This window comes from Antechinus flavipes, chromosome X, assembly GCF_016432865.1.
Source record: "Antechinus flavipes isolate AdamAnt ecotype Samford, QLD, Australia chromosome X, AdamAnt_v2, whole genome shotgun sequence".
Taxonomy (NCBI): Eukaryota; Metazoa; Chordata; class Mammalia; order Dasyuromorphia; family Dasyuridae; genus Antechinus; species Antechinus flavipes.
Genome location: NC_067404.1, coordinates 5868583 through 5890552, shown reverse-complemented (window position 1 = coordinate 5890552; position 21970 = coordinate 5868583). Strand labels below are relative to the sequence as shown.

Here is a 21970-nt window from a genome sequence, read left to right as displayed (position 1 = left end):
GAAACTAAGTGGATGCCTATCAGTTGGAGTATGGCTGAATAATTTGTGGAATATGTCTGTTATGGAATATTATTTTTCTATAAGAAATGATCGGCAACGTGATTTCAGAGAGGCCTGGAGAGATTCACATGAACGGATGTGATGCTAAGAGAAATGAGCAGAACCAGGGGATGTTTATACATGGCAACAAGACTGTATGATTCTGATGGATGTGACTTTTTCCAACAGTGAGATGATTCAGGCCAGTTCCAATGAGCTTGTGATGAAGAGAGCCATCTACACCTAGAGAGAGGATTACGGGAACTGTGGATCACCACATAACATTTTCACTCTCTTTGTTGTTGTTTGCTTGTATTTTATTTTTTTTCTTGTTTTTTCCCTTTTTGTCCTGATTTTTCTTTTGCAGCACAATAAATGTAGAAATATGTATAGAAGACTTGCACATATTTACCATATACTGGATTACTTGCCATCTAGGGGAGGAGGTGGGGGGAAAATTTGGAAGACAAGGTGTTGCAAGGGTCAGTCTTGAAAAATTATCCATGCAGGTGTTTTAAAAATATGAAAGCTTTAATAAACAAAAAAATTTTCATCTCTCCTGAAATCTCCCATAGCTCCTTCTCACTCACCCCCATGGTCTCAGTTGAGAACCTTGCCTGATGTTTTCCTGAAAATACATAGGTTATTCTCTGAGAGCTCCCTCTTGTCCCCGCCTCTTCCTCGCAGATCACTCAGCTGCCCCCAGACACTGTCTCCTCCTCCATGCCTTTTTCACACATAAACATGAGCCTAGGGCTTAATGATCCAAATTCCTCTCTACCTGTATGATGGTCCCTTCCAACCCATTCCCTCCAGCAGAGCACTTCCTCTATCACGTCCATTCTCTCAGTTCAGCATCTCCCTGGATATTGGCTACTTTCCCCTGCCTATAAACATGTCTATCGCCACCATCCTTAAAAACATCTCTGCCTTGGGCTCTCCTTCCCCTGTGATTATCCTCCCCTTTATCATAGTCACCTCTACTTGTTCTCCTCTCTTCTCAGTTCTCTACAATCTATGTTCTGCTCTCATCTTTCCACTGATGTTTTTCTCACGTTGCTCATCATCACTTTGATGGCAAATCCCACGTCCTTTTATTCATCCTCACCTTTCCTCATTACTTTGCAGGCTTTGGCACTGTCATTAACCCTTCTCTTGATACTTTTCTCTTAAGTTTTTTTCTGAAATTACTCCTTACAACTTCTTTTTTTAATCACTAAACATTTATGAAGTGCTTATGATGTGCCAGGTACTGATCGAAGCCCTGGAAACATAACCAAAGCTAAAAGACAGCACCAGCTGAGTACCCGCTCACCTTGGCTACTCCTTCTCAGTGTCCTTAGTTGGATCCCCTTGCAGGTCGTTCCTAGTGTTCCACTGGACCCAGTCCTGGGCTGCCTTCCATTCTATCCTAATGGCCCTATTCCCAATAGCTCTTTTATCCTCAATTCTTAATATCTCCTCCTGTTATCCCTTACTCTTTAAGTGTTTGCTTCTTAGTTCCTTTTTTGCTTCATTTTTTCCACGTTATCTGCTTCTTCCCCCTTTTCCACCCTCAAGTAGATTCCTACTCCCACTCCCCTAACAAGGCCTCCCCCAGTGCCTTTAGGAATCCCTACTATCTTGGCTCCTCCTCTCCCATCCCCTGAAGACTCTTCAGTTCTTGAGACTACAGGGCTTAACTTGCCCTCCTTGCCAAAGCTGTTTGACCCACAGGCATCTCACACTCCCTTTTGTCCCCTTCCCATTTACCATCCCATTTGTGCTCCCACCAATATCACCGATTGGCACGAGCAACATCATTACTTGTTTCTCAGTTGAATTATTAAATTCAAACACGACTTGTCTTGGGAATTGCCCCCTTGGTGTTTCTCTTCTAGAGGTCATCTGTGCGTTTGGTTACCTGGTATTTCATCAGCTGTCTCGGGAATGTCTTCGGACTTCTCTGGTACCACTTCCCGCATTACACTTCTTGGTTGTTGTTTTTATTTTTAAAGCTTTTTGTTTTCAAAAGCTATGTACGGATAATGTTCTATTCCCCCTTAGGGGACCCAGCTGTTTTTCTATTATTTGTTGAAGGTCAATCAGAAATGATTTCAGTGGGGTTTGGAGAATAGATTTTAGGACACTCAGTTTTCTCACAAGATGTTTCCCAAGGTGACCACTCACCCTCCAGAGACCACCTCACTCGCAGGGTTGGTGGCTCTCCTCTGGAGCCCCTTCCTCACCACCACCTGTTGTTTCACTGCTGCCAAGGGTTCTGTCAATCTCGCCATGTCTAATGGGACAGTGAAACCTGAGCACATTCTCATTACAAACGATATGGTTTTGATCAGCAGGGGGTGGTAGTACTGTAACCCCAACATCCCCGGTTTTAATGTAATAAGATTAGTGTCTTCCACACTTGTTCCAATCATTTTTCACATGGCCTTGCAGGAGGGATGTCACTGCATACCTCAGCCTCTGCAAGGGATATCTCACTTTTGGATGCTAATTGGGCACAAGTCACATCCATCTCCACCCTTATCAGTCAGAAGCTGTTGTGGAAGATGAGTCCTCCATCTGTAGTCCCACATGAAATTGGGACTCAGTTCTTTGTGATGGAGTCACAGCATCTGCCCCAGCCCAGATATCCTATCGCTTTCTCTCAGGAACTTCACTGGACCAAAAGGACCCTTTAGTTTTTCCATGCACATGTAGCTGTTGCTTCTGCCCTAGAAGAATCCCTACCATAATCCAATCCCAGGGACATTTCCCACGCATACCTTACCTGAGATTGTCCAACCTATGCACAACCTTCTGAGATTATCAGACTTCCCTGCTCTGCCCAGTTCTCCCGGAGGAGCCCCTAAAAATGGGTAGGTCAGAAGTCCACCAACTCCATTAAAAGAGAGGTATTTCAAAGTAGAAAACAGAAGCCTTTATTTGATCACATCTCAGGAGAACTGGTATCTCCCCCCGCCAGGGCGGACTGACAGTAACAAGAGGTGGCGTACAGAAAGCAAACAGAGGGTTATGTACCCAAACATAACAAATCTGGTCTGACAGAGCAGGGTGCCTTCATATTGTAGCTATGAACAAGGAAATATTTCTTAATCCTAATAAAGAAATCATAAGACCTTTAGCATGTTTTTAAACATTTTCATTTTCTCTTTCTTTATTATTTTCCTCCATCTCTCTAACCAATTTAATTACTTCATTACTCAGGCAATCTTCCAAGCCCTCCAGAGCATTACACACCTCCATTACCATATATTTCATAATTTCATACTGACATTCCGTTTCACTTGGGCTAACTTCTGAACAATGGAATGTTTGTTGCAAATGTTTCAGAAAAGTAGCGTTTGTTTCTCTCAAGTTCTCAACCAATGTTTTTGTCTTCTCAACCAAGGCTTTTGGAATCAGTAATATGGGGAAAGAGGGTGATGCAGCATCAGAGGAAGGGTTATACACCTGATGTGTCTCTTCAGCACAACTTCCATGGTTTAATTTCTCTGAAGGGTCACATGTGTTATCAGTCTTTTCACTTACTAACTTTTTCTTTTTAGACTGCTGATCTAAATGTGATAAATTGTCAAATACACAGTCACATATGGCAACCAAATCCAATAAAGGCTCTGGCTGACAAATGTAACAACTCCACTTAGTGTTTTTATCCATCACTTTTGCCATCTCCTTTTCCCCTAGATTGCGCCGAATGCATTTCTTACAAAAAGCATTAGGGCAGAAATCACAAATAATTAAATCTCTGCCTTCTGCACACCATCTGAAATGTAAAAAACAAACAAAAAAATTGAGGCATCATTCTTAGTCAACTGTCTAAAGACTTTTTAAAAAGTTAATCAGGAACAAAAATTTACTAATTACAAAAAATTTAATATACCTTAATATAACTAAATATACTTCAACATATATTCTTTTAAATTATTCATATAATTATAAAAGTAAAAGTAAAGAACTTATCCAATTTCGCTAAATGAAACATCTTTACAACTTTAAAATACTGCCCCAAATTAATTGTGGAATGGAAAGAACCAACAAATGTAAAGGATAAAACCAAACTACTGCAACCACTCCTGGGCCTCCCACACATGACCTTGAAAGGCAACTTAATCAACAACAGTTGATGCTTCCGGGGCTCTCAGTAAGAACTGAGAAACTGGTCAGAAAGTGGATCCGTAGCTGGCACTGGGTCCAGGATTCTCTTGCATTGGCCATATGGAGATCCACATTCCCAGCCTAAGGAAAGAACCAAGACTAGCACCAAAGTGGGGTAGTTCACAGATCCAGTTGAGCAAAGAGAGCTTATGGTTACTCACAGATTTCTAAAAGTTCAGACCACAAAATCAGGGATTATACCGTTCCTTAGATCACAACCTTTAGAGATACTGATTATCCTATCTTTAGATAGGTCCTGGCCCTGGTCTGCCAGGTATATTCCATCTAATTTTTTGATTCTCCCAACCACTTTCTCTCCTCCTTGATCCTCATCCCCTTGAGTTCCTGCCTTTATCCCTGAGATATCCCCAAGGTTATATTTCCTTTATCAAAGATCTGCTTATGATAAAGACCTTTGCCAAGTTTTCTTCCTGACTAAGCCCACCAGGAGGTTCTTCTTTCTCCCTCCTTCCTTCTAATGGTGCCGTAGTCCTCACTCTAACTGGTGATTCTACTGAACTCCTCTGTGAATCTAACCTACCGATCAATGGCACGCTTAGGCCTCCTGATATATTCCTCTCATGGACCCTTGCAAATTCCTTTCCAACTAGACGCTCTCCCAACTCTATTCCATAATGGCCACTTCAGGGGCCTATTTTATCTCTGCTTTGTAACCTCTTCTCCTAAATGACATTTTATTCTGATAGAGAATAGCCCTTGTGAATAGTCTCATGTTTTTTCTGAACCTGTTTTTGCTACCACAACCTCATCAGCGATTGTCTGACCTTGGGCAAGTCCCTTAATGCCTATTTGCTCTGGTTTCCTCAACTGTAATAATAGCACCTATGTTTCAGGACTCTTGTGACTTAGTTTAGCATCCAGTCCTTATAAACATATCAGGTATCATTATCATCATTAACATTATTATCATACTATTATTATTATTCTAAATGTTTCTTTTCCAGATCAGTGATGCTACGGCCCAAATTTTTAAGATATTTGCAAATACTAAATGTTTAATAAATATGTTTTCAATTTAAAAATTGTCAAATACACTATCTTATTGAAGCTAAACGGCACAAAGGGCAAAATGTGTCTTGTAGGAAGAAAATCAAAAGCACTTAATGAATTTAGGGAATACTTTGTGTTAGTTATTAATAAAACAAAAGACACATATATAACAGGCTTTGCCTTCAAGGAATGTAGATTCCCTAGCCAGAAGACAAAGCACGCACGTGCACACACACACACACACACACACACACACACACACACACATTTAAATACGGAATAAATGTGAACTAATACTGAAGGGGAAACTAGAATCTAGATACCACAAAACAGATTGCCCTCTACCAAGGAACACCTAAGTTTTGAGTGCAAAGTTTGATTTCAAAGACAGGTTTGAAGCAAATGATGGAGGAAATTCAGAAGTTGCTAAAAGAAAAACAAGAACTCCACAGACAGATCAGCAGGATAGTTCCTTTTCAGCTAAGAAAATAGCATTCAATTTCATCAAAAGTAAAATCAATAAAATATCAAATATTGTGTTGCTGGGCTGGGCCCTCCTCCTGGGTTGCCATGGAAACAAGGCCTCTCTGTACCCAAGTGGCAAGGGGGAATCTCTATGTTGATCAGCAAAGGGGTCAAGATCCGGCTGGTGCCTTGTTCTGGGGGTGAGGGGCCTACACTGAGGTCTTCTTTGGAAGAAGGTGATTGCTCACCTGCCTACGAGATTGTAGTTTAGGGAGAGGATGGGTCCCCACAGGTAATTGCCCTAAATTTGGAACTCTGCTTGGCTCCCTGCTGTGAGGTCTGTTGACTACTACTACTATTACCTACCACCACCACCACTACCACCACCACCTACTACTATTACCTACCACCACCACTCCGTGCTACTACCACTACCATAACATTTGACACTTGCATTCTTCTCACCCCAGTGAGACACACCTACTTCAGCTAAACTTTGATGGAAGACAGGTATTTTGAGAAGCAAATTAACAATGATTTCAGAGCGATGCAAAGGTACAGGGACAGGAAAGTAAACGTTAATGAAAGTAAAATTTAATAAATTCACGTTCTTAATGCCTGTTTCCACTGCTACAGGGCAGGTCACTGCAGCCAAGTTTGTTCTTTGAAAGGGCATCAGTACCAAAAGTCTACTCCCTAACCCCCCCATCCTTGCCTTCAGTGCCATCAATTTGGGCACTGAAAGCTAGACAGTTGGTTGTAACTAACATCTGGACCCTCCTTCAAAACCAGCCACCAGCAAGAGTCTGTTACCATAGAAACCATCAGTAAGGCCCTTCCCCACCCCCCCCACCCCACCTGTGGGGCAGCCTAAGAGTAAATAAACTCCACACCCCGGGGAGGGGATCAGGGAAACCAGACCCCCACCACTCCTGTCCCCATCTCACAACCTAAGGCCTAAAAGCCAGCAGCAAGCAGCACCAAAATTTAGGATGGCACAAGACCTGAGCAGAACTATCACATACAAAAATCCGAGTCAAAACAAGCAGAAAGGAAATGCCAGGGAAAATAAAATTAAAAAGTAGGAGGAAAAGAGTTACTTTTTAAAGATAATGAAAAGTTAGTGTAGTAACAGGGGAGATCGAGGTATATTTATAAAAGGACAAAAGTATCAACGTGGTTATATTTGGAACCTCAAAAAATGTAATTTGTACTCAGATCCCTGAAAAAAACCTTGGAAGAGCTTAAAAGGTATTTTTAAAAGTATAAATTAGAAGGGAACAAGTATAAAGGGTTAAATTGAGAGGAAATTAAGGAGTAAGTACTTATTGAAAAGAGAGGAAGCCAAGAAAGTCAGAGTGAGAAAATGCCAACACGCCTGAGTTAGGTACATCCCCAAAGTGGGGACAGAAAAACTGGGATGACCAGATTGATATGATGCAGCCCTTGCACATGATGTACTAGAGACCCCAAGATTGATAGAGACCCCAGTACTTTTTGAGAAATCTCAGGCCAGATTTTGAGCAGATGCTCATCATTTGGGGAAAGGCTCAACAAAGTGGTATATTGTTGGAATCTTTACAAACTGCTAACTCATTAGACTTGATGTTTGGGGCCAGAACCTGAAACAAGGTACTAAGTAGAACTAATTGATACAATGCTTGTGTTCACACCTTTACTCCATGGAGTTCACAAGTATGGGAGATTCACAAAATAAACTTTGTAACTTTGTGAATTCACACCTCCCTTGAAGCTCTTAGGGCCAGAGAGCCCTCTGGGAAGAAACCCATAAGCCCTCTCTCTCGTATCCCACAATTCCTCTCTCTCATCTATAAGATACAGACAGAGGCTCTCAGACAGAATTCAGCCAAATTACATGAAGAGAAGAGCGTCAAGTCAGAAGAAGCCACGAGTTGGAGTTGAGCAGGAGATTGAGAAGGCTCTCTTAAAGGCACAACCAGATTCATCTTCATCTCACACCACTGTGGTGGCTGGGCCCCTGCACTTCCCCCACTGAGACCAAGCTGGTCTGAAAGACTTTCCAGAAAGCTAGCCAAGCCCTAAGTGAAGGAGACAAGAGATTCATTCCATCTTTGTGCTGGCTGGAGGTTGAAGAAAGCCGAGGCAGAGGCTGAAGGAAAGAACCTTTGGATTTGGAGACATTCGGAGGGAGCTCTTGGAACCAAGCAGAGCGATAGGCCTCTCAACCAACCGGGCTATTTTGGAAGGAGAAAATAAACGTTTGCATTTTATCACCTGGCTGCATTTTGGGTGATTATTACTCTTAACTGAAATTAAGGCTGCCTCCAGAAAACCTCCCCCGAGAAACCTGCTCTCCCCTAGAAAGAACCATGATTATATTATTTTAAAGAAGAAAAACACCAACAGTATATGAAGGTAACGAAATACTTTTGTGATATAAAAGATGGTGATCAAGCTGATTTTAGAAGGACCTGTAAAGATTTACAAGAACAGATGCTGGGAAAAAGAACCAGAACCCAGGAAGGCATTGTGCACAGTGACAGCATGAGTATGCAACGATCAACTATGAAAGACTTGGATCTTTTCTGTGGCTCAGTGATCCAAAGTAATCCCAAAAGATTTTGGACAGTAAATGCCATCTGCATCCAGAAAAAGAACTATGGAGATTGAATGTAAATCAACACATGCTATGATCACGGTTTTTTCCTCTCCCATGGTTTTTCTCTTTTATTCTGATTCTTCTCTCCCAACATGAATCATAAAACAATGTGTATTAAAAACAAATAAATTTATTTTTTAAAATTTCAGAGACAACTGAAATGACTCAACAACAAAGAATATGATTGTGGGAGTTATGTTGGAAATTCAGTATGAACTAGACTGTGTTACTATTTTTTGGATTATGGAAACCTTTAGGGTATAATGATGCTTTTAGCCTGAAAATTTATTTTAACTTCTTAACAAGATTTAATTTTAAATGTCAGTTACAATAAATGTATAAATTTCTTCAATGTCTAAGTTCAGAGATACCCTGAAATTCACTAAAAGGAACCCGGTTAACAATGTCTGTAAAATCACGAGCAGCTCATAAAGACCTGAATCCAAATGAAAAATGAAACTATAACCAGTTGAACGCCTCATTCTCTTCAGTGAGAAAACATCAATACTTATACATTTAAAACTAGTATATCTCTCAGTTTGAATATGTGCTATAAACTCTGACATTTGATAATACAATGAGGACTCATTGAGAGAATAAATAAAATAAATTATAAATAAATAAAACTACTTAAGAGATCCCCAAAAGAGGAATGCTTTCTATTTTGGGAGCTATCTTCCTACCTGCAGTGCTTATGAGGTCCAGGAGAACCATGGCTTATGTCACCACTTGTATATATGTAGCAGCTCTAAAAAAGGAATTAACATTCAATTCTAAATGTTTTACATCTCTTAAAATATTAACATTCACAAAGCACAAATTTTAAAATGCTTAAATCCACACTAAGCATACACTACATTTAAACCTAAAACTGGGGTGATAACTTTAGTCACAGTGAAAAAATGAAATATTTTGCAAAAGCGAAGAACTGCCAACAAAGTAAGGCCATATCATGGCGAACAGAGGAACAAAATGTCTAGGAAGAATTCACTTTGTTAATTGATAAGCTGATTTAAAGAAAATTCAAAACATGTTCAAAGGAAAAAAATGCACAAATGGACAAATGGAAAATAAGCAGCACCCAAGGAACAACAGAAAACATTATTAATACAAACAAAAACACAACTTTTGTTGCACTCATACACACACTATATGGTGATAGAGTCTGAAAGAGCTCAGATGAACTCCTTTCTCAAATAACTTATTCATTCTCAGAGTTAATTAGTGAAACATATAGTAATACAGCTTCACAGGGTTATTGTGCCTCAAACAAATTTACATGTGTACAACCCTTTTTAAATCTTAAAGGGCTAAGGAAAAGAAGCTATTATTAAAACTACTTTTATTATTTCAATAAACACTGATCCCCAAAGAGGTCATCTGAAATGTTCTCCTCTCACCAGAAGTAGGAAAAATAGAGCAAAATATTACAAAAATTACATATACTGTCAAACATGAATAGGACTGAGTTTTTTTTTTTTTAATTAACAATGTTCTTACTAATCAAAAAGGGTGAAAATGACCTCACTATGTTAGGGTCAGGACACTTTGTAGCCCACTATGACTGATCCGAATAGTATGAGCTCACAGGTCGGGTACAGAGAGTCTTTATGTTTGTCTTCATGTATATTAAAAACTGAAGTTTATCTAAACTAACCAATCTATTAATCAAGTCTGATTTGTAAGTTCAGCACTTATTGCATCTCACATCTAAAGAGAAATTCTTCACTTTTGAAATGGATCACTATAGAATTCATATAAACAAAAAATGTATCTTAGGAGAATTTGTCCTTTGTTCTCAAACAAAAGGCATAATAGTGTACAGATAACAAAATCATCATCCACTTCATAACTTACATACCTTGCAAATAAGAACATTCAGTGCAGGATGTCTATATACTGAATCCTCATGATGGTTCACTTGTTGTCCACAAGCAGTACAACACACGAATTCATGAAGTCTTTCCCCTAAACAAATAAATTATACACATAGTCTGTTCATAAATAAAATTTAAAATTCTATCAAACCTTGGAAACTGGATTTTTATAACTCAGTATCTTTTTTACAATGTCGTATTAGCGTAATCAACAGGAATTTACAAAGATATATGTATTCATATCATTTTACTGTTGCATACTTATGCAAAATTATGGATAAGTTTCATAAATTTCACAAACTAATAAATTTTGTAACTGGAAGACACCTCATCATACACTGTCCTCAATTCATTTCTGCCTCAGTTTCCTCATCTTTAAAGTGGGCTAGAAAAGGAAACAGTAAACAGCTCCAGAATTCTTGTTAAGAAAGCCCCGAATGTAGTCACGAAGAGTCAGACCCAACTAACATGACAAAAACTTTAAAATAAGGAAGACAGACAGATAGTGTGAGAACAATAATCACAATGAAGGAACAGAAACAGATAAACCGTTAATATGAGAAACAGAAGACCAGCTGGGGAAGGAAAGCAAGTATAATTAGAATGGAAAATATTGCAGGACTTTAAAAATCAAAATGATGGGTTAATATTTTTTTTGCTAGAGAGTAATTACGTAAAGAAATAACAGAGGTATCACTAAGGAAAATTATTATAGCAACAAAGACATGGAGGACTTGAATTAGAGTGCTCAATGTAGGCGTTTGCTCAATAGTTGTAAACAGATATTTGAAAAAGATTAGGACAGAAATGAGTTATCAGTTCCTGCACTGTTAAGCTAGTTAAAAATGAAAATGAGGACACCACAAGAGAATGGTGAGGTATAAAAAAAGAGGATGGATAAGGAATTAAAGACAGGGCATAATAAGACAATTGTAATGCAACAGCAGACTCCAAAGAAAGACCATCCCACAGAAGTCATATGATTATCTTCACAGATGCAGGGAAAATACCTTTCCAAAACAAAAGACCTGATCGTTCCTATTAAAAAGCACTAGGGCATAATAATAAATGCAGTTTGTATTAAAGTGATAAGTAATATTTATTGAGAGAAAAGCATCATGTAATGTCCGAGGAAAAGGCGAGACAGAAGACCATTTGCTGGTGCAGGAATGAGTGCCCTCTGACATAGATCACCACATGTCACCAGATTACAAGAGTTGTGAGCAATGGACGAGCCTGAAATGTGTGGCTGTGGTCCAAGCAATAATAAGATGAAGAAAACTGCAAATGCAAAGTATTTTTACAGAGAAAATACCATGGAAAGAGAATTCTGGAAGACAGGAAAGAACAGCAGAAAATCAAATTTCCTTTGCATAGAAAAGACAGAATATTGCCTCATAGAGTAGAGGAAATAAACAAGTCAAACAATTGTTCTCAGACAATTTGAAAAGATCCCAGGAAAGACTCAGCCTCCAAGGAAGATGGGGAATGGAGCAAATTATCTTACACAAAAGTGGAAAAAAAGAAGAGCTTTTACAATGAGGAAAAATGCTTGAACCTCACTCCTGCTAGAAGTGGAGCAGAGAGAATAATAGCCTGAGTTGGGACCTGTTTAGTTCTACAGGTAGGAAGGAGAGAAAGGAAAGAGGGTGTGTGGAAGAGGTGAGCATAAACTAAGAGGACAGGGTGAAAAAAGCCTAAAAGAGTAAATGGGGAAAAGATAATTTGAAAGAAGCTATACAGTAATCATCACTGCAAATATGAATGGGATAAACCTAAACACAAATCATAAGCGGATTAAAAAGTAAGAAATACATTGGAAGCAGAGAGACACACAGAGTAAAGGTAAGGCCTAGAGTTAAGGGTAGTACTTAGGATTTCTGATAAAGAAAAGCAAAAACATCTCTAATTAAAAGATATTAGGAAATGAAATTTCCTTTTCATTAAGAAGTACCATAAAAATGAAATAATATCAACACTATACACAAGCACCAAATGATGCAATATCTAAATTAATTAAGAAAAAGTTAAATGAGTTATAAATGAAAAGAAACAACACTATACAGAGGGGCCCTCAACTTTCCCTTTGGAGAACTAAGTAAAGAGATGAACAATATTTTAAAAAGTTAGAAATCTGGAGAAAATGGAATGGTAGAACTGAATGCAGGTTTACTCAGTGGTGCAGGGGCTGCACAAAGCAGAACTGAATGAGCCCAGGAGAGAGGCACGAGATGGGCAAACCAAACATGACATTGCCATAATGAGAACCATACAGCGGCTGCTCTAAGAGACTACGGGTCCTGGGACAGTAGATGTCAAGGAACAAAAGAAGGAGAATTGCAGCCAAAACTTTCATATCCAGCAAGTGAAGGATAACTCTGAACTAAGAGAAGGAATATTCCATGAGCTGCTAGGCTTTCAGGTTTTTGTTGGAAAGAGACATATAAGATCCAAGAGGAACATTCGACAAGCATCAAGGATGAATTACTAGAGACTCAGTCAGGCGAGACGATGTGTTTCCTACGTGGAGATGTACACCGTATGTGTGTGACTGTCATTAGTAATTAGTTTCAGAGAAAGCCAGAGGTAGAGAAGAGGATGATGGGATTCTGAAAAGCAAAATGGTAAAGGACAAGTTAAAAAGAATAACTCCATTTCACAGATGAGGGGCAAGAGCAGGGAATTAGACAGGTGAGGAGGACTGAGGTTTCTGGAAGCCCACTCATATCAGAAATGGGTTAATGAAAGGATGGTACATGTACATCTATAAGGGGATAAAGAAATAAGTGGGAATAGGAGGCTTTGTAGATTAGTCATAATGGAAGAAAGAGAGAGAAAAAAGATGGGAAGGGGGAAGAATAAGGGAGGGATTCCAGCAGGGGAGCTGGAAGATAAGAAATAAAAGATGCACACAAAAATAATAACAGTAATCAGGAGCAAAAGCTTCTTGAAAGATTCAAAGTACAGAAATCTACATTATGTGCCAACTATGTTAATAATGTCTTACATGTATATATGGACATATGTATGTGTATACACATTATATATACATATATGTGTGCACACACATATACACACATATATATACCCACATACATACATAAATATATCCATACATACTGCACCCTGCTTGACTGAATGTGCAAGGGAGGAAAGGTGGAAAAGGATAAAGTAAAAAGTACACAACAGAGAACAAAGGAAAACCTACTAGGAAGAAGACACACAGTTATGAGTATAATGTCCTTCATTATTACATAGGTTTTCTTAAAATGGAATTTTGAACCCTCCCTGACATTCTGCTATGAACATGACAGTTTTTCTTTCTTTTTTATCTTCTTTTAAATATTTAAAGTTTTAAACAAAACTTTTTTTAAAGAAAGATTTGATGTGCCTTAACATATTTAACATGTATTGGACTACCTGCCATCTAGAGGAGAGGGTAGGGGGAAGGAGGGGAGACGTTGGAACAGAAGGTTTTGCAAGGGTCAATGCTGAAAAATTACCCATGCACATGTTTTGTAAATAAAAAGCTATAATAATAATAATAATAATAATAATAATAATAATTGTAAGGATTAAAAAGCCTCCAGAAGCAAGGAATGCAGTTCAAGGCATGTGGGAGGATCTGAGGGATGAGAGGTACTGAGGCACAGGCGAGTCCTACCTGGAGGCGGGGCATAGCCCCAGGAGGCGCTGTCTGACCCCAGGTACCACATCTCCCTCCTTAGTGTTCTCAAAGCCTAGCACGCCACCCTCCCTCTTCTTGGTCCAGTCCCATAATGCCAGGTTCCTAGAGGACCTCCCCTTCCCCCAGAACCTCAGGGGGGTATAAATTATGTGCTATCAAAGAATAAAGTTCTCTTTCCCTTCACCCCTACTTGCTGGTGGTCTGTCTCTATGGGATACGGGTTGGTGCCCAAAGACAAGTAAGTGTGGCCTAGCCTTGACGTTGACAAACGCACATTAAGAGTAGCTCTAAGGGGAGCTATAAGGTTAGAGTAGTCCATAGGGGCGTAATAATAATAATAATAATAATAATAATAATAATAAAGAAAGGTTTGGGCTGAACTAAGTGCAAGAGATCAAGTCTAAAAAAATAAAACTGTAGGAAGAGATAAAAAAGAGCAAATATTTGATACAAATGAGAAACAAAAGGAAGAACTGATAAGCTGGGGGAAGGCAGATAGTGCAGGAACCTCACTATTGTTACCTGGAAGGAAAGAAGAAGCCTTAGAAGGGATAAGGAGTAGGAGGGCAAGGTGGCAGGAAGAAGTAAAACAGCAACGAGGAGAGAGAGGGCAAATAAGGTGAGGAGGAGAGTGGGGGATATTGAAAGGAGGAAAATATACAAGCATCAATTTACTCATAAGGCAGAAAGGGAGAACAGACTAAACTGCTGTTTACAACAGTTACTACAGCTTGTTGCTTTCAAGCAGAAGGAGACAATACGTGTGTGTGTGTGTGTGTGTGTGTACATAATACCTATCATATAAAAATGAGATATGTACAGATAAAATAAAGAGTAAAAGCAGAATGTATCATATAAGAAAAATGGAATGTTCATTGTGATTTTTAATATATTTTCTAAAGGAAGAGAAACAAAAAGAAAACCTCCCAGACAGCAGGGTCACAGAGTTTCAGATACAACTGTTCAGGAAATTTAGAAGGGGGTGAAAGGAAAGTAATTAACAAAATGGATCAACAAGAAAGGAAAGGTGAATTCCAAATAGCAGGAGCCAAAGCAAACAGAAAGAGATTTTTTAAAAATCTAACCTACTTTCTAACAGGTTCAAATAAAATGCAAAAACATTTCATCATCATTGTGGCAAGATTTCTGTTAGTTCAGAATGAAGCAAGCTCCCAATAAAAAAAATTAACCTTTTTCCAAGCATAAACCATCCTGAAATGATTCATAGTGACTAAAAATTGATTATATTTGCTAGGAATAAAGAGCTGCAATTTTTGAGAAAGATAGCTAAGCAATTTGATTACAGTGCTGTATGAAACATTTGAATAGAAAGGTCAGGCTGATTATTTCCTGACAGAACACTAGAGTAAGCTACGGCCCATTTGCTAATGCCAATTTGCTTGTATCAAAGTAAATCAGAAATAGGCCACAAACAAGGCAAACAAGGGTTTTAGGAACATTTTAAATCTTATAGAATAAAACTGGTACTTATTTGACTTGGAAAATTTTAAGGACGAATTTTGGGAGTAAAGGGAGAAGAATATTGAAGTATTAAAGTAGTCAAATAAAGGTAGGTTGCACGTTACTCCCCCTTTAGATTATGGGGTGTGTGTGTGTGTGTTTTGTTTTTTTTTTGAGAGAGAAAAGGATTCTGTTTTTACCTTTCTTTGCATTTTTAGTGCTCAGCATAACACGTGGTAAATAACAGGTGCTTAATAAAATAAACTGTCAATCAATAAACATTTATTGATAGTTCCCTCATTTCTTAAGTCCAATAGTTTTTATCCTTCCTTGATTTTCCAAAAATTTTGGCACTTGATTGCTCCCTCTTCCTGATTATTTCTTCTTTTTTGCCTGTCACATTATTTTGCCATCATTCTCTTATTCCTAATGCTCTTAGTCCCTTTCCAGATGTTTCCCACCTCTCTACCATTATTTCTCCTATTTTGCTCATTGACCATTTCCCTAGGTATTTTATTCTCCATGTTCCTGTATTACTTTTTCCTCAAAATCATGGACATCTGTGACCTGAGGCACCATCTGTAAAGGCCCCATACCTGAATGTCACCATCTCCACCCTGGCCACCAAGCCCCCACCTCCCACCCCAAAGAATAATGTTAACCTGAACACTCCTGGTTGGCTTGCAGAAAAATACCTCGCATCTTAATACCTCCAACGCAGGCAGAGGAGTTGTCACTCCATTTTTATCTCCATCACAAGAAGAGCATACTTTTCCTCCATTCTTTATGGTTACAGAAAGTGTTCAATTTCTTTTTCAGTGTTCTTTCCAATGACAATATTGTAGTCTCTTTATATTAGTGCATATCTTTCAATGATTTTCAACATTCTTTATACTATTTTACAAGATATCCTTTGAAAGTAATTTTAAACTACCCTACTTACCAACATGTCTTTTGGAATGTTTAGTTTTCATTCTACTTTTGTGTCTAACTTCGGGCTCTTGGAAATCATCTTTGTCTTCCTCCTTCTTTGGTTCTGGCTGTACAATCACATTACCTACAATTTAATCACAATCATGATGCTAATTATGTGACAACACTGAATCCACCCAAATAGCAGAATTAAAAACAAAGTTTTAAAAACCACTGGATGAAATAAAATGACAAGTTTGTTCCAAGATGCTAAGGGATTTCATCACAACCTCTTACAATCTGGAAGTTTCCAAAACCAGAACTGTGATATTCAAAATGAAATTCGTGAGAAAAAAGCCACAGGAGGGAGGTGGAACGGTAATATTCTGTTTTTGTTCTTCTTCCCAAACTAAGATTTTAGAGGGAAAAACCATTCCAAAGATTCAGAATTTCCCAGGTCCTTTTAGAACCTTAAGCTTTATTCTCCAAGACCAGAGATTCAGAATATTCCCTGTCCTCTGGCCTAACTTCAAAGCACTGGTAAGAAAAACAGAAAATCAAGTCTCTCATTCTCATCAGTGACAGCACACAAAGGAGAGTGCATCTGTAAATCAGACAGTCATTTAGCTTCTGTCTGTTGTAATGTGGGAGCCAAGTGACAGTGACTGCTGGAGATCCAACATAAACCTGCAGAATGGATCTCCTCCTGTGAGAGGATGATGCAAGGAGACTGAGAGGCAGTTGCTGTTCTCTGACCACTCTCTTCTTTCCTCTGCTTCCAATTTATCTCATTCCCAGTCTGCAACACCTGTGTCAGCAAAGGATTCCCTGCAACTCCTTCAGATATGATGATTCACAGCTGTGGAGGCTCTTGGAGAATTGACCTGTCCCTTAACCTCTGTCTGCCTCAGTTTCCTAATTTGTGAAAATAGGGATAATACCAGACAGCTGATGTTGGCCTGAAATTCAAGAGGTATAGTGGGCTTTTTATACATAACTCAGGCTGCCATCTGTATATACATGAAAATTAAACCCTGTACTGCAGAAGAGAATCACCAACAGAAATGAAAGGCCCCAAAGCCAAGAAGTAGATTACAATATAAATAATAAGCAAGCAAAAAAATAAGAGAGACTGAAGAACAGAGAGAGATAGGAAAATGAGTCCAAGAAAAGAGGAGTATCAATTGCAGCATAGAGCTAAAAATAGGATTAGGACTGAGGTGGAGGTTAGAAGGATAACTGTTAGATTTGGCAGCTCAAGTACTTGGACACTTTGGTAAGAGCAGTTAGGTGTCTAGGTCTACAACTGAAGGAAAATAAGGCAAAACCTGAATGAACTAGAAGGCCAAAGCCTTGAGGAAAAAAGAGATGAGCAGAAAGTGAGGCGCCCCTCCCTGCTGAGGTAAGTTCAAAGCTCATCTATGTGGCTGACACACTCCAAGGTCAGTGTCTAAGTTAACAATGGGTAGAAAATGAAAAAGAATATTTAAAGCAGATCCCAAAGTCAGGACACAATCCAAGAAGTGGCCAAAAAGTTCAAAAATTCCCCAAGATGAAAGCCAACAGCTTTTAACTTAAAAAAAAATGTCAAATTCATCTTTCAAAAAACATCCCTATTCCAAAGCCATTTCAAAAATGACTAATTTGCCAGGTAGTTTAAGTTAAAGGCCTATGGACCAAAAAGACTATGAATGTCATATAATGAGAAATGATTTTGAGTAAGTCCTGTTATTTTTTCGTACCTGTTTCCTAATCTGTACTTTCAAGGATTTAGATGAATTCTAAAATCCCTTCTGGCTATGAATCTAGTTCTTCTATGATTAAAATCTTATGATAATGAAAATTAGTTTTATACAAATAAGACCAAATTTTCTACCCATAACCAGGATTGTTAACTTTCAAATATGTAAAGAATTATGATATAACATACCTTCTGAGATGCTTTTTGTCACAAGAACATCTGAATTTTCATCTGAATGAAATGGACTGATAGATTCATGTACCATCTTTCCATCATCAGAGTCCATATGTTCTTTCCTAAGGAAAATTTAAAATCTATGTTTATACTTAAAACAAGTGAAAGTTTTCAGAAAACCGGCTTCCTGGTGAGTGGTAATAAAGTTGATATGAAAATATTTCAAGCAATAATCATATTTCATGCCCAACTTAGTACTAACTTGCATCACTTCATACCTTGCATTTTTCACAAAGATATAGAAGGAGAAACAGTAGAAAAAAGAGACATAAAGACAGCAGTTAGATGGACAATGTCCTTGACGTATTTGTACTTTTGAAGTAAATTCACATATTTTGGTCAGAAACACTAACTGACCTCTCAGGGCATGATGGCTTCAGTTCTTCAGATTGCCCACTACCCTGAAAAGAAAAACCAAATACAAGTGTCAGTGAATCCACGGTTTTTGTTTTTCAGGTGCATACAACTCTTTGTGACCCTCATGTGGGGTTTTCTTGGCAAAGATATTGGAGTGGTTTGCCATTACTTCTCCCACTCATTCTATATGTGAGGACACAAAAACAAACAGGGTGAAGTGAGTTACTCAGGACAATACAAAGCGTAAATTTCTGAGGTCAGTTTTGAACTCAGGAAGATAAGATTTTCTGAATCCAGGCCATTCTGTACTAAGTCACCTAGCTATCCCAAGGTGTTCTTGTTCAGTCATTGTGTCAGACTGTTCATGACATCATCTAACAGATCCCTGAGTTTACTTCACTAAATTACAGAACAGACTTTCCAATTGTATTGAGATAAGCACAGGAGACAGAAAGAGACAAAAAGGTGGTCCCTGTACTCAAGAAGCTGACAAGCTAATAGCAAGATAACAAGCAAATATAATAAATAACCTATATGCTGGATCAGTGGTTCTCAAAGTGTGGTGCAGTGAATCCTGGAGGGTCTCTGAAATTCTTTCAGAGAGTCTACAAATTCAAAATTAATTTTTTTCTATTTATAATAAATATCTATTATGTAACCCATATAAACAAAAACTCTTTGGACATATTCTTAATAGTTGTTAATACCATAAAGATACTGAGAAAATGAGCTTGAGAACCACTGTCTGGATAAATGGGGAAAGTTCACAAAGGGAGACAATGGGATTATGAGGTGCTAGGGAAGGTTGCTGAGAAGGCAGAATTTTAGTTCAGACTTAAAGGAATAAAATCAGTGGCTAGAAATGAGTAAGGAGGACATTGCAGGGATGGGGGAAAATCAGAGAATGGCCAGAGAAAAAGGGTCTTGTTCAGAGAATGGCCAGGAAGCCAGTGTTACTGTATTATAGAGAGTGATGGTTTTTGAATGGCCAAGCATTTTGTGGTCGGTCTTGCCGCTGGAGTTTATTGCTAAAGGGGTGGTGGGTAGGGGAGCTAAGGAATAGAAAATAACATCACTGAAACTGTGTTTTAGGAAACTCACTGTAATGACTGAAAGCTTACTAGAGTGGAGTGGGAAAAACTTAAGTCAGGATATTTCCATAGTCTAGGTGTGAAATTATAACAAGGGCCTGTACAAGGGAGAAAGAAAGGGAGTATTTGAGAGGAAATAAGAAGGTAAAATCAATATGCCTGGACAACAACTTGGATATGGAGGGTAAGAGACAATGACAAGGTGAGAATGACTTCCTAGTGTGTAAGCCTGTAAGGTGAGAGTATCCTTGTCACAAACAGGGAAGATAAGAAAAATAATCTTACACATATTAGGTTTAAGATGTCTCCTTCACATGCAGTTCTAGACGTGTGAAAGGCAGGTGGAGGTAGAAAGTGAGTTTGCACTTTGGTCACATTATAGAATCTATTCTCAGGAAACATGTTTTTGCTGAGTGCCTGAGCTGTTCCCATTATCTGCCCTTTTCTTTTGGCCATTTCCCAGTCTCTTCCCTATTTCAACTAGACGTTGGTACAGGGGAAGCAAATCTATTAACAGAGTAACTGCGAGTACCCTAACTATCTCATCTAGTGTTTCTTGGATCAAAGGACTTTTCAGATCTTCTCCCCTTTTCTCTCTCTTTTGTATTGTTCTTTGTTTCCTTATGAATAAATCAGCAACCATTAATTTTTAATATTACTCTGTATCCTATTCTCCCATCTAAAATAGTTTTGTCTTTGTCCATCTACAACTTACTAATTTGGCTAATATAGTTAGCATTTCTGGAATGGCTGAATTTTAGCACTGAAAACAAGCATTTCTGCTTTAACCTATGCCTTATTGGAAAAATTTTTAAATTTAATTTTATAATATTTTCTGTCATATTTTGACCTACATTGTTTGCAATAATTTATTCCTTATAATTGTCAGGGACACCATCATACTCCTGAGTTGCCACTTTTTCATTCAGTTAACAATTAATGCCTTATACACTTTATTTTTTAAAAATTTATTTCGTTTTAAAAAACAGAAAAGAAATATGAAACAAAATAAAACAATAGAGAACACTGTCATGTGTCCAGCAGAACATCAGGGAGAATTCAAAATATATCCAAAAAATTACCAGTTTAAGAAAGTGTATGTGTGTGTGGGGGTATATATATATATATATATATATATATATATATAATTAATTAATATATACATGTATATATTTCTCTCTATATATTACTATATATACATGTATATATATACGCACACACACATATTAGTACAAGAAATTATATTCATAAGTATCCATCTTTTCTTCACTGCCTTGTAAATTGTTCTTTTGTTCTCTGCTGGGAGCCTTTTTTATTCTTTTCCCCCTTTTAACCTCCTCAATCACCCTCAAGGAGGGTATAATAAGAAAAGGATATATTTACAATTATAAATTATATATTTAAAAGTGAATTTGTCAATAAACATATTAATATACACAGAACAAGCGTTTATCAGGAAACAAGGATTTTTATTACACATAGAATATTGCCTTAATAGTAACCAGGCATGAGTCATATAGGATCTCAGTGGGTTACACGGCACAAAAGGCCTTTTTTTCCCCCTGTGGCCAAAGAATTAAGAATCAAAAACACCCAACCACTGATTAAAATCCACTTTTCCTTCCCTGGGCCGTTTATTTAGATTCATAAAATATTTGACCACAGAAACAGAAACGATGATTGTTTAAATGTTTAAAATTCATTTACAGCCTGACAAATCACACTTACCTCACCATTGGGATTTTCCATCGAATAAGATCACTATTTTCCGCAGAATTTATCTAGGAAAAAGATGTAAGATCAAAATAAATCAATTCCCGTCATCAGTAACTTCAACAAAAGGAAATAAACATAAAATAATAGGACGTTTTAAAGTAAAGTCAATGAAATGGTTAAAGAGCAATTGAGTCCAATAGTAAAAAACCCGAAAAATGTAACAAATCCTGTCTAGGAGCATCAAATAATGCGGCATTTTCAATTTCCAGAAAGATACTTATTGAAATAACGCTAAATGGTTGAGGAAAAGGCGAAAACTAAACGAGGCCGAATCTAAGCGGGGAAAGCCCGAAAATAACGCCCGGAAAATAAAAGAAAAATTCTTCAGGAAATCATAAAGAGGCCTTATTTTTCCTCATCAACTAAAGGGAATGACAATAAGTGAAAAATAAAAGTAAAAAACGTGTCTTTAAAAGCAGAAATATTTACCTCAGGAGCTGGAGCTAAGGAGACGCCAACTTACTTTGGAAGACATGGGAACTACCCACCGAGCAACCGGAACGACCGAAGATGATTGGA

General features: G+C 38.0%; 1 protein-coding gene across 2 annotated transcripts; it reads right to left on the bottom strand.

Moving 5' to 3' along the window:
• Positions 1 to 2936: 2936 nt before the first annotated feature.
• Positions 2937 to 21970, bottom strand: LOC127542968 (transcriptional regulator ATRX-like). 2 transcript variants are annotated; one of them, XM_051968918.1, is made up of 8 exons: positions 21881 to 21965; positions 21404 to 21456; positions 18585 to 18628; positions 18183 to 18289; positions 16284 to 16397; positions 10176 to 10282; positions 8998 to 9062; positions 2937 to 3805 (listed from the first exon to the last, which is right to left on the bottom strand). In XM_051968918.1, the coding sequence occupies exons 2-8, from the start codon at positions 21422 to 21424 to the stop codon at positions 3172 to 3174; spliced, it is 1092 nt and encodes a 363-aa protein (XP_051824878.1). In that variant the 5' UTR covers positions 21425 to 21456; positions 21881 to 21965; the 3' UTR covers positions 2937 to 3171. The 2 variants fall into 2 exon arrangements, with proteins under 2 accessions (XP_051824878.1, XP_051824879.1); XM_051968919.1 differs by lacking the exon at positions 8998 to 9062 and having other exon boundaries at positions 21881 to 21970.

Coding starts and splice junctions, on each gene's coding strand:
- LOC127542968 (XM_051968918.1), bottom strand. CDS start 21,424: ATGGAAAATCCCAATGGTGAG. Junction 16,398..18,182: donor GACAAAAAGCATCTCAGAAG/GTATGTTATATC, acceptor ATTAAATTGTAG/GTAATGTGATTGTACAGCCA. Junction 10,283..16,283: donor ACATTCCAAAAGACATGTTG/GTAAGTAGGGTA, acceptor TTATTTGTTTAG/GGGAAAGACTTCATGAATTC.